This window comes from Ischnura elegans, chromosome 1 (assembly GCF_921293095.1).
Source record: "Ischnura elegans chromosome 1, ioIscEleg1.1, whole genome shotgun sequence".
Classification (NCBI taxonomy): Eukaryota; Metazoa; Arthropoda; class Insecta; order Odonata; family Coenagrionidae; genus Ischnura; species Ischnura elegans.
Window position 1 is genome coordinate 35,200,196 of NC_060246.1, and position 12,939 is coordinate 35,213,134.

At 37.1% G+C, this 12,939-nt stretch overlaps 1 protein-coding gene across 3 annotated transcripts in view; it reads right to left on the reverse strand.

Moving 5' to 3' along the window:
* Positions 1-12,927, reverse strand: part of LOC124158752 (myosin-15-like) — a 28,602-nt gene extending 15,675 nt beyond the window's left edge. For 2 of the 3 annotated variants that reach the window (XM_046534040.1, XM_046534029.1), the window contains exons 1-9: positions 12,532-12,927; positions 12,354-12,456; positions 11,943-12,278; positions 6,328-6,522; positions 6,081-6,169; positions 5,793-5,993; positions 3,083-3,322; positions 489-815; positions 2-363 (exon numbers count right to left, since the gene is read on the reverse strand). In XM_046534040.1, the coding sequence (XP_046389996.1) occupies positions 2-363; positions 489-815; positions 3,083-3,322; positions 5,793-5,993; positions 6,081-6,169; positions 6,328-6,522; positions 11,943-12,278; positions 12,354-12,456; positions 12,532-12,645 (1,967 nt within the window). In that variant the 5' untranslated portion in view covers positions 12,646-12,927. The remainder of the gene's footprint in view (position 1; positions 364-488; positions 816-3,082; positions 3,323-5,792; positions 5,994-6,080; positions 6,170-6,327; positions 6,523-11,942; positions 12,279-12,353; positions 12,457-12,531) is intronic. The other variant, XM_046534049.1, reaches the window with a different exon arrangement.
* Positions 12,928-12,939: the final 12 nt, after the last annotated feature.

The window sequence follows — 12,939 nt, forward strand, 5'->3', positions numbered from 1 at the left end:
CCTTAATTCTTTAATTTCTTTCTCCATTGCCTCATTCTTCTCTGCTCTCACTCTGGCTAAAGACTGATCATGGAATTTTATGTACTCATTCTGGAACTTATCAATCACCTCCTGCTTTTCCTTCTCTTTGGCCTGAGAAATTTCCTCAATTTTCTTATACAAATTGGCATTTTCTACAGTTAAAGATGAATAATCCTTTTCTAGTCTCTTATTTTCATAATCTAATGTTTCGCTCTTGTCTTTAAGTTTTTTAATTTGTTCTTGAAGGATGGCTAGCTCTTTTTCTAACAAAGCAGTCCGCGAATTAGGATCAGCATTGCTGCTTGCTCTTCTGCACTGTTTTATGAGCTTTTGTGATTCAACCTGGAAAATACAGTAACAGGTGCTACAATAGGATAGCTCATCCTAAATACATGATTGTTGACTAAAATACAAAATACCCAAAATGCACCACAAAATTATATTTACAAGTCACAAGGCATAATTACCTTGATTTTCTCTGCCTCTGCTATAAACTTTGATTCTTGTAGCTGCAGTTCCTGTATTTGTAAATCCCGAGCTTCAAGTTCCATTTGCAATCTCCTGATTTCTTCCCTTTTAATCCGCTGCCCAATGAGACTCCTTTTCAACTCCTCTTTAAGTTTTATATTTACATCATTCTTAGAATCAACTCCTCCCATTCCTGAGAGACTTCCTCCAGGTATACCAAGATGGACGATGGAGTCACTTTCTTTTGTATTTTCAGAGCCTAGGAAACCAAGCCGTGATGCAGCTTCATAGTTGCGAAGATCTGCCTGCAGCATATCCACAGTTTTCTAAGAAAATGGAGACATGAGATGGTTAAATAAAAATGCATCACCTTGCAGTACACAAATTGAAAATCCCATGGGATACATTTAGCCTTCAGTATTTAAGATTGTTATCAATGAAAAGGGCTGACAGGACAACTCACCAAATGTCAGTCAAAAGTTAATTTGAATCTAATCAGGGGGAGGAAATCAAGCTGATTAAAACCTGTTCATAATATCATCATCATATATAAGTTAACAATTTTGTTTGATATGGTAAAATTGATTAATAACCTCAGCTATGCCGAATGATGCTTGCAAGTAAAGACCAACATGTATGAGATAGTGGGTGGACTGTAGAAATAAGGATTGATGAACACTTGCCACAATTATGGGGTTAAAAGAAAAATCATTGGCAGCTGAATGTACTGCCAAAAGACAAGCCATATACAAAATCTCACTGTTCACATAAGAGATAAATATTTCAAAGCATTCATACTTTAAGAAACCTTGTATGTCACAAGCCACAAAAAAAGCAAAAAATTCCAATTTCTGTAATACAAAATCAGAGGATTAGTGCTGCATGCCTAGCCATACTTTTCAGACAGAGAAAGATGCCCTAAGTACCATACACCCATCTAACCCCACCAATCAGAATTAAAGGATAGCTATTAACACACAACCCATGATAGAGTCATTAACCCTGACAAGATCTCTAGCAGATGGAGAAGACACATAAGCTGTTTCAAATCAAATAGCAGGGAAATTTCTACGGAATAATTTTACAAATGAATACATACAGGAAACATTTTTGATATCAGATGCAACTTTAAGCTTGAAATTATGCACACATATTGCTACATAATTATGACAAGTTTCAATGTTTATCAAATAATGTCAACTTACATGAATTGCCATGAAAAAAGTTTCTCTGGACCAAGAATAAAAAGCATGAACCTCTGGTTTTCTAGGCCACTGCACAGCACACTATGCTATTCAGATTCCTAATTTTCCATGGTAATTGTACCGAGGATCATGGCACTAGATGTTAGGTGCTTGCGGCCCATCCAAGATGGAAATGTTAGTGAGAAAGGACTTCCATGAGCCAAAACTGGTTTGAGCCTCAAACTTACACTAGAGCCGCATATGGCCGTGATGTTTAATATTCAACTCCTGCCACGTGAACCGCAGTGAAATTCTTGACTTGCCATGAGAAAAAATTCCCCTAGACTGTGACTTGAACGATGGACCTTAGGCTTTCTGGGCCGCTGAGCAGACATATATCCAGGTTCCTGATTTCATTTTTTATCATGGAAATTCTTGTGAATTACCATGAAAAAAATTTCCATCAATGCAGCAGGGTTGAAATATAACCTAAATCTCAACTTATTTGGTATACATGTGGGCATAGATGAATATACACCACATTAGCTATTCAGTAATATTTTTATATTGACTGGGAATTTAAAATTACATAACTTTTTTTGTCATGCCTTAAACAAGTACCTCATGACTGTTAGCCTCAGCCTTCTGATTTGTTAACTAAGAAGCAGAACTGTGAGGAAACATTTGTGATTTACTAGTGGTGGCTTTTTGAATACCAGATGTTGTCCATTTCAGTAAGTGTTTGACTAGCAACCCAGCGATATAAATCCCATTTCTATTGGTCCGACGGCTCATTGAAATCAGAATATTCTGTATCCCAACTGCCATAGCCGGTGGAAGACATGACCACTGTGACACAACCACAGCATTCCTTCAAAACAGATCAACCATCAGAATTTTTACTTTATAAAAATGATTTTTATGTTCAATGAAAAAAATTACTTTCATTGCATCAATATATAGGTAAACCTGGCAGCTCCCTTAAACTTCACGGAAGAGTTAACACCATGCATGCACTTAATAGAAATCAAGTTTGAATCATATGCTCAGGGCTCTTGAGCTTGGCCTCTTGTACAGGTGGCGCTACCTGAAAAACCAAGCTGAGAACACCGGAACTGGCTTCAAGGGAGGAACATGGAACTCAACAGGCTGGGATTGGAAGTTTCAGGGGGTTGGTTATATGATTGCAATTAGTAGAGAGACAAGAAATACATATTTTTATATAAGTATAATCTTCAAATGATCAAGGAAGCTTATTTATCAATCCGTTACACATGATATATGTACATAAATAATTTTCATAAATGAACAGTTATTATACTATTTTAGAAAATTTAAAAATCTCCAGAAGCTATTCTACCACCTATTCTAGTACACCTGAAAGATGCCAATAGGATTCCCAAACTTACCTGTAAGGAGGTAATTTTTTCTTGTAACATTTCTTTTTCTGACCTCTCTCCAGCAAGCTGCATGCGTAACTCGCAATTTTCCTGACCAGCTTGAGATGACATCAGTTGCTCACATCTTGCTTGGCTTTCTTCTAAGCTACGTGCTAGCCTGTTGATGACTTCCGTCTTGTCAGCTAATGTAGCCTCAAGAGATTTTGTAACTTCTGTCACCTTTTTTTCCAGAGAAGCACATTCAGATTCCTTAAACAAATAATACATATTAGCACAAACAATTTTGAATACCAAAACTATACAATTCACTTGAAATTCAAGTTACTATCGTCCTTAAATACAAATCCTTGAAGCATGCTTAAAAAAAGAAACTAGTTTTCCACCATTTTAAAGATGCAAACCTAAGGATTCAATAGTCATACAGTGTTAATTGATTTATGAAACCAACTTGCACAAGCTTAAATTCAGTCAAAACTAAATGTAATCTTTACAAGACTAAGGACTACCTCCAGTACCCTATATAAATCTCTGCCTATCACAAGTTATATTATGCAGTAAACGTGCTAATGAAAAGTGCCAAATGATTTTTTCATGGCAAGTTTCACCCTTAGTGAATAACTAAATTAAACCATTCAAAATAGCATCTATAAAATAAATATGTAACTGAATGAAAGAGGATGACAATGAATAGTGAACAAATGGGCAAAAGAATGTACAGAAGGATCCAGATTTTAAGTTTTTAAAGAGGGACAAAATTCAAAACACTAGATGCAGAAAAATCCTCATAAGGAACTGCTGTTTTCTTTTTTTTAGGTATTTAGAGCCTGTAATGATTGGAGCAGCTTTCTATGCATTTAAAAATTATTTTAAAAGGCGATAAATGCAGAAAAAATAATTTCACCACTGCTGTTTCAAATTTTCAATGCTATGCTCTTTTCAAAGAAGGTTGAATAACACTTTTCAGAAAACAGCTAAAAAATTGGTAGTAAAATTATAGGATAACATTAAGGAGAATAATACTGCCAGTTAACTTAAAAACATCCCCATTAGGAATTTTATTATGGATGGTTATTAACATTTATGCTTCCATTCTGGGGCATACCCAAGAGGTCTTGATGCGTTTTTTTCAATTTTATTCCATAAAAAAGGTGTAGAGAAGGATATTTGCTCAAAAAATCATCATCATAGCATCAATGCAGACAAGTGAATGAAGATACAAAAACAGGCCATTAAATCGCATTTGTAAACTATGGCCTATCTCTTTAACGGAAGGTATAAATTTTTCCAACTTGATGTTATATGTCACCCCAGCGAAGTGACAGTCAAATGAGCTGTTACAAAGAGCTGTGCGCACATTTTTGCTTCCAAGGTCATAAAAAAAGCTAAACTTATTTCTAGTACGCATATATGTCGATTCAACATGATGATAACAGCAGCATGTGTTAATCTTACTCTGCGGGCTTTTGCGGGATGTATGGAGCTAGGAGAAAGATGTTTACTTGGCTCGCTGATCAAAACTGACTCGCCTTGTCTCATAGCAGGCTTAAATGAAGTAAGACTGGACCTAGAATAACTACCTATTAGCTTAAGTCTGCAAAGTAATAAGCTTTTTTCTTCAATAGAGCTGTAGTAATCAGAAAATTTGTCAGCATCTCCAAAGTTAGGCAATTTTGTCAGTATCATGCTGTTGAAGTTAACCATCAATGAATTCCTGACAGATATGTATTCGTACTTTTCTGAGCTCATCTATTTTACTACGAATATGCTGAGATATTTTCCAGTATGAGCGATCAATAAATGATCATAGATGGCAATTCTGTGATCAAAAAGCCATCTGCATGTCGCTGCAGTATCTTCATCACGATGCCACATGATGTTCTTCCGCAGGGAAAGAATACTCTTGTTCGCCTATGAAGACATGTCAGGGGAAACGTTCCCTCTGTCCTTAAACGGTTCCTCCTAGGAATCTGACCTTGGAATATTTAATGCGAAGGATTTTTTGAGGAAACTGTGCAAAAAGAATATTGGAATAGTTATGGAATGCCCACTGAGAGCAGAATTGAAAGGTGTATCTCAGTAGCTACCCTCTATCACCTTAACTTATATTATCAGTCATCACGTATCCATTGAAGTCTAATTCCAGAAGTGAATATACGGCAGTTAGAGGTAATTTATGAATGACATAACACCATTATATCGAATATAGTACAGGAAGTGTTTGGTGTTGGGATCAGAAGACGGAGAGAAACGTAACGCGAAAACAAATCTCCGCCTTGCAGGTCGAAGGCCTCAGAGCAGGATTCATGGAAGAAAGCCATTGAAGCATCAATTCCTGGTAGATTCAATCAACTCTTGCAAAAATTTCACATGAATATTCGAGTTGATGAGGAGAAACTCAAAGATATGCATAATTGTTGGTATGAACCTTCATGAAAAAACCTTACATTGGGTAAAAAAATCATCTGCGGGAAAATTTTTAATGACCTTAAATGGGATAAAACTCAGAATGTGGAAACAAGAAATTAGAATTATTTTTATGTTGTTTTCTTAGAGAATGAATCTGGGTCACAAAAAAATAAACATTAAGTGCAAAGGCATTAAATCTGGATCCAACTATGATCTAAGGTTGAAAACTTGAGAAGCGCTTTAATCTGATCCTTCCCATAAATTTCTGCCCTTCAAGGGAAAAGTTAGATGGGATATAAAAGGGATCACTTACCTTTTTATTGTATTTTACTTTCATCACCTCAACCTCCTCTTGCATGCAGTTCATCTCTTTTCTATGACGTTCTTCTATTAACTTTAAATAGGATTCATTCTCTAATTCTTTCTTTTTTGAAGTATCAATCTTTTCAAGAAATGATATCCTATTTTGTAGATCATTTACAGATGATTTTGCAATTTCCAACTGAGTTGTCAGCTATAAATAAAGAATCATAGTAAACAGAAAAATGAAAAAAAAAAAAAAAATTGCTGACACATAAACCTTGATCTTAAATGCACTCACATTATAATTAGATTCTTCAAGACTAGTAATAGTTTTCTTTTGTTCTTCAGTTTGCTTTTGCAGCTCCTCAATTTGAGCCTTGCTGGTAACTAGAATAAAGATAGTAATATAACTTTATTCATTGGTTCTCACACATTCATAAATATCCTAACAATACAATCACTTTAATCACTAATATACACATATGTAGTATCTACATGTATTAAATAATTATGGCCAACAGAAATATGTACATGCATATTCTTACCTAGGAGGTTTTGAGACTGTTTCAATGACAATGCTGCTCTTTCTTTCTCAGCTTCCATAAGAGTAAGTCTTCGCTTAAGCTGCAACTCCATTTGCTTGCTCTCATTTCTACTCTTCTCAATTTCATCATGCAGTCGCTGTATTTCTTTAATACGCACTTCATATAGAACCTGCAGTTGTTCCAAGCTGTTGTATTCTATGGAGGCAAAGGATTGATTGAGAGATAAAATGCAATGTAATGATATGAAGAAATTATCACTTACACAGCACTAGTTAGTAATAAATTAATATTTATTATACATCACTGATTTTGTACGGCTTCGCAACTAGTTACACTGATTGTTTCATCCATGATTAACATACACATATCTGAGAGTGTTCTCACCCCACCAGTTGGAGTTTCATCAGACTAATGCAATCCTATACCTCAGAGTGAATCACACCAAATAAAAATAAAGAACATACAAAATAGGAAAAAGACATTTTGCATACACAGTAGACAACAAAAGATAAAACAAGAAACTTAGCAGCTTCAGGGGGTACAAATGGTATCAATAGAGAACGAACTTGGCTGTGGTTATTGACAATCTCATAACATGCAATTAAAATGAAAAATGCACCTAGGTAGACATTTAAAATTGTTGGACTATTCCTAGTAAAATTACATAGGGATGTGTGAGTACCCAAAGGTTCGAGTCGAGTCGTTACAGAACTGTCGAGGCCAGTAAGTTCCATAATTTGCCAATAAGAAGTGCCATCTTGAAATTCATGTAAGGATATCGTTTTTAAAGTTGATACGTCATTCTAATGCCTAGGCCTGGGTATTTTAGCTTGCTGTATACATAGCAGTCAACCACTACAGTCGTTGACATTGGCACCGAATACCTTTCCGTCAGCTGCGGCGGCCTACCGTCTTCAGACCTGGCAACATATTCAGAGTAATCTGAGTGGACCGCTGCATTGCTCATACTTTCTAATGCTATACTTTTGTACCCTACCTTACTTTCTTTATTCAACGAGAGAATAGGTAAAAATTGTTAAGATTTTTGAAAAAAAAGAGAAAAATATGTAACTTTAAGGTTTTGGCGGACAATGCTAGTTTTTCCCGATTTTGACACAATTACCGCCAACGTTCCTCATTATCATTTCCTTTTTAACATCAGACTAAGGATTCAGAATAGAAAATTCAAAAGGGGATTGGATAAATGACAATATGTTAGAGAATGCATTGTAGTATTGCCTGAATGTATTGAATTGCCTGGTCCAGAAATTACCATACTCCACTCGACTCGATTCCGCAAGTGGTTTTCAACTCGACTCAAGGTCAAAAAGTGCTACTTGCATATCCCTAAAATTATGTAACACTGTAGCCTTTTCAGATTCCTTCTGCCATTGGTATTACGCTACCAATACGATCAAATAGGAGATGCCTATTTAGGAATTTTAATAGTGAACACCTTTCCTTTGGGCTACAATCCTGTTTTAAAGGAAAGGCTTACATGCTCCTATGACTCCAAGAGCTGAACTGGTAGGAGTAATTCTCAATTACTCTTGTTAGGGACAACGGTGCCATATAGGTTGAATGGTAGGAGGCAGACCAAAGGTAGCCCACGTGATGGAGTCACATAAAAACACCATGTTGCAATTGATGTGGGTAACCCTACCAACTATGCATCTCTTCCTTGAAAGGAACTAGTAAAGAATAGTACCAGGAGATTGGAAATAGGTGAACTATGAAGGAAGAGTGGGTCAAGATTAAAACTTTAGATATCATCAAAGTGGCTGAGAAGACATTTAGCTTCATTGGCAATAGGAGGATAAAGAAACTCAGGAAATGATACAAGAAACGGAGGAAGACACTGAGCATAGCAACAGGATGTACAGGGAAATTAATATGTAATTGATTAAGGTAGGAAACCAGATGACCTAGGGAAGCTTGGTGGAAGAGGCGGTGTGAGGAAACGGAATAGTTACAGAAGAAAAAAGAAGTGTGCACCATGTGCATCAAGGACAAGTCGCTATTGGCTGGTAAAAGAGGCAAAGGGGCTTATTATGTAAGTCATAATTCCGGAGCTATGGAGCTATAAGAGTTATGATGGCTGCCATAGCTCAATTTGCGATAACAGTAGTCAAAATAACTCCGATAGGAATTGCGAACTGGAGCTATCTCAGGGCTGGAATAACTCCAGCCGGATTTCCTTCGCTTCTCAACTGTCATTTTTTGATGTCTGCCGTCGGAATCTGAAGGATTTGGCAATGGATCGACCAATAAACATATATTGGGGAAGGATGATGAGGGTGTCTGCGGAGTATGTAAGAAGAAAGAGGCATCTGACACTAGAAAGGAGACGAATAAGGGATTCCTACAATCCGATCGAATTAAATGAAGACCATTTTCAAATTTTTTAAGAGTGTCGAAAGACATTTTTCAATATCTCTGCAGGTCTCTGGGACCCACACTAAGGAAACGCAGAATATCTGGACTAAGCGTGGAAAAACAGATAAATATTATTAAAGATTTTTCATAATATCACTAAGGACGTGTGTAATGTTGAATCTTCCATGCTAACGGAAGAGAAGGAAATTCGACGTTTCATATTATATTGGACATTTTTATTTTCATTATTGGTATTAAATGTGTGTGTGTTCAAATATCTTCGTACTGTTTGCATGATTGCCCCATTTGTGAATGTGCAGACTATATGTTGACATTTGTCAATCTCACTTGCACATTTTTTAAATTGTCGATAAAATATTAAGGTTTGTAACTTCACTCCTCATTTTATTCATTGCTGCCTTCCTGTTTATTCCTTGGAATACGCCAAGGACAAAGCTTCTGTGGTCACTCATAAAATTAGTGAGCACCATGCACTGCTTCTGGCTCATTTTCTCCGACCTTTGCCGGTATCTAAAATCGTATTCGTTGCCATATATGGCAACAAATTGTTATATTAGCAACATGGGCAGAGAATAGGTTTGAATTCGACGATAAAGGAATGACTGTATACAATGGATGACATATAACTGTACATGAATAAGCTTTAAAGTATAAACATTAGGGTGGTTTCCTGTTATTTTTTTACTGCCTAAATCGAAAGATTATTACTCATGGAGTACGTATTTCATGCTTTTAAATTTTTAAATGACGATATCTATTTTTCGCGATTAAATGAAAAGTGAAAATTTTCAAGCGCATGAAAACACGACGGGTAAGTATGAATGCCGGGAAAACTCTGTGTGATAACGAGAGATAGCCGATGCACCGTCAATTGACCCTATAATAAGCGTGTTAAAAAATTCGTTTTTACGAGACCCTTTCGGCGTTGGCTCTCGCCATAGCGAGGGTTTCACCGCCGGAAGACTTTCATCAAGACTCCTTAACCTCTGTAATTGCTAGCGATCTGTTAGAAATGAAGTTAATGGAGTGCTCAGTCTTAAATTTATGTGGTAAACTGTCGTTCGATAAATATAATGATTGACGAAACAATGCTTTGCACGATTTTTATTCAGTGCGGTGCTTATAAATTGTTTGAATAGTCATTCGTTATTTGAGTAAGGAAATTTAGTGATGCAAAAAAACATCGCCTTTCGTCTGGATTTATGCTTAAGTTTATCGGATAGATGTTTATCTGTCGCCGCACCACTCCTGTTCCTGTATATCTGTTCGTCACAGGTATACTGGCTATTATTTGCTCCACCTCCGGTAAAGCGACAATACGCTATAGCGAGTGTTTATTAGTGTACCGTGGGGTGTCGTTATATCGAGGTTGCACTGTAGTACTGTGTTTTTATTTCACCATGAATTAATAGGTGATTATTAAGACATGTTTCCCTGAGCTCTGTGCCTCATGCATGCATTGGTAATCTCAGACGATGTAAACCTCCAATCTACTCGTGTAGAAACTAGGTGGAATCGCATGGGTGCCAATCTGGCCTTTTTCAAATGAGGATAAAATTGACCCTTGCCATTCATCTAAACCGGCATTTCTAAAACCAAATAATTTGTATATTATGAATACACTAATGGTGGGTAACGAATCGCAATCTATGCCTTTCGTTTTCTTTGATGAAGAAAACTACCCTTTTCAACAATTCAGTTTATATTAATTATTTTACGTTAACTTACGAAATACAAGTTTGGGACTCCATTCCGAAATTTAAGTTAAATCTGCCTGCTCAGAAAAATTGACTATCGGATACCTAAGCTCCTATTGGTTGACTCATTTCCAGAGATTTGCTTTCCGAATTTTTCACAGCTACTGTAGCTCCGCATTCTTTCGGAGACTTCTCGTAACTCCAGCCGGTGAGTAATAACGTTGGAGCTAAAAATCAAAACAAATCCGGGCGGAGTTAGAGATAGCTCTAGCTAAGAGTCAAAGTTACATAATAGGCCCCAAAGTTGTATCAAAAATTAAGGCTAAGGATGGAAGGATGCTAACTGAGCAAAATGAGGTTCGAAGCATATGAAAGGAATATGCAGAGGAACTGTATGACTGTAAGAAAAGGCTGGAAAAATTGAACACAGAGGCAGAAAGTATAGAGGAGGGGAAAAATCTTGGGCTGGTGATGTTAGACATGGAAATTGAGGGAGCCCTTTGCGACAAGAAGGCTAGGAAAGTGGTAGATGTGGACAATACCTTATGAGCTACTCAAGAATCTAGGGGTGGGTGGTAAGAGAGGTTTTTTTGAACAGGTACGCAGGATCTATGGAGGGGTCTTGGCCTGGGTATTTTGTGAAAACAGCCCTAATCCTGCTACCAAAAAAGAAGAAAGCTTTAGAATGCGGAGACTATAGGACGGAAGATGAGAAACTATGAAGTGCTGGATATGGTAGCTTAGCAGAGGCAGCTGCTAGAGGAGATATGAAGAAGACAGAAGGTTTGGATGGATCAAGTTTTGAGCAGGGAGGGGATGTTATAAACTGAGTTAGAGAGAAGAATGCACGTAAGTATAAGTGGAAAAGGATGAGAATGGGATCTTTAAATAAGATGGGGGGACGTATTGTGAATTGAGGAGGGGTCTAACACTTGGAGTGGAAGACCAGCTGTAGTGGGTATGGGTGGTAGCCAAAATGTTCCACGTAAAACTAACTTGCCGAAACTTGCTCATGGCAGATGGATGACAACCAATACAAACTTCAGCATAATTCATGAATCATGGGTGATCATGTGGAAAATATTATCTTAAACTTTAAATTCTTCGCCTGAATGCTACATGTGTTACATCAAAATTATGGGTGGAGTTACAGGTCCACCAAATCACTTACTCAAACCCTCAATCTATGCTTTGACCAATAAGATCAATTTTTGCATCTAACTAAGACTTAATAAGGTCAATACAAAAACATCACCTGGATTGAGTAAAAACACAACAAAAGAACATTTATATGCAGTAATTAGCTTTTTCCACTGAAATTTCATTACCGTAATCAAGCTTAAGTCCTTTGTCAGGTAAAACAGTGGAGTGACATGTGTGGGGAAAGGGATAAGAAGTAAAAATTTAGAATAGTCTTGCCTACGAACATAGTTAATCCTTTTTCAATGATAGTTGATATCTATCCTTACTGTATGAGAAAAGGGAGAAGAAAATATGACTTAGTAAAAGACCTAATCTTACCAGTTTTCAGGTATTGCTCATCATCAGGAATATTTTTATTGATATGATCTTGAGAATAATTATATGTACCAGCAGGGGCTTCACTGAAACCTGGGCTGACTCTGGTGCAGTGCTTATAATGCAACGCTGAGACATTCGAATCTCCGGCACCAATAAATGGGCTACCCTTGGCTGGAAAATGTGGATCACCAGGTCCATTGTAACCAGTAGCTGCAATGGTACGACGGGGATGATTCCTCTCTTCCGCAGGATTTGTCCTTCGATTGCCAAGATTCGCCTCTTCACCGATTGAATTAAAATCATGCCGGTGAGGGGATTCTCGGCGACTTTCATTATCTACGAGTGATGAATGGGTAATTAGTATCTGATTCCTGATACAAAGATGTATTCGTTAATACGCTCATCACTCACCTTGATTAGCAGTATCGTTTGAACTCAAAGGTCTGCTACTATCAGCATAACTCTGGTCATCATCAGTCAAATCATCGAAAGCATTAGAAATCAAATCCCTAAGCTGTGAAAAAATAACATTTAGCCTCTAAATAACGATCAGTAATTAGGGAACAACGAGATCAAATCTTATACTAACTTCATCGTTTCTTCTCCTTTCATCTTCCAACGCTTCATTTTCTTCCTCTTCCTGGTTATTAGCTATCTCCAACGATTCAGATCCTTGGAAGAGGCTTATACCAGGACCTTCCATTTCTTGTGGTCACGAAATCAATTGTCAGGTTCTACTGACAATTCAATGCACAGACACTTATAGAGGATGTCATTATCATCCCCAATGACGTTCACACGCACCAAGGAAATAATTTTTACACTTTGAAAGTTCGACAACTAGGGCATTTAGTTCTATAAGAAACACAAATCATTTCCTTTAACACAATCGCAATTTTGCAAACTTAGAACTGTTTACAATCACTAATCACTCTCAGCACTCTCACAACAAAGCGTAGGGTCCCGCGCTCCCTGTTGGCTTTGGTCGGTGCTACCC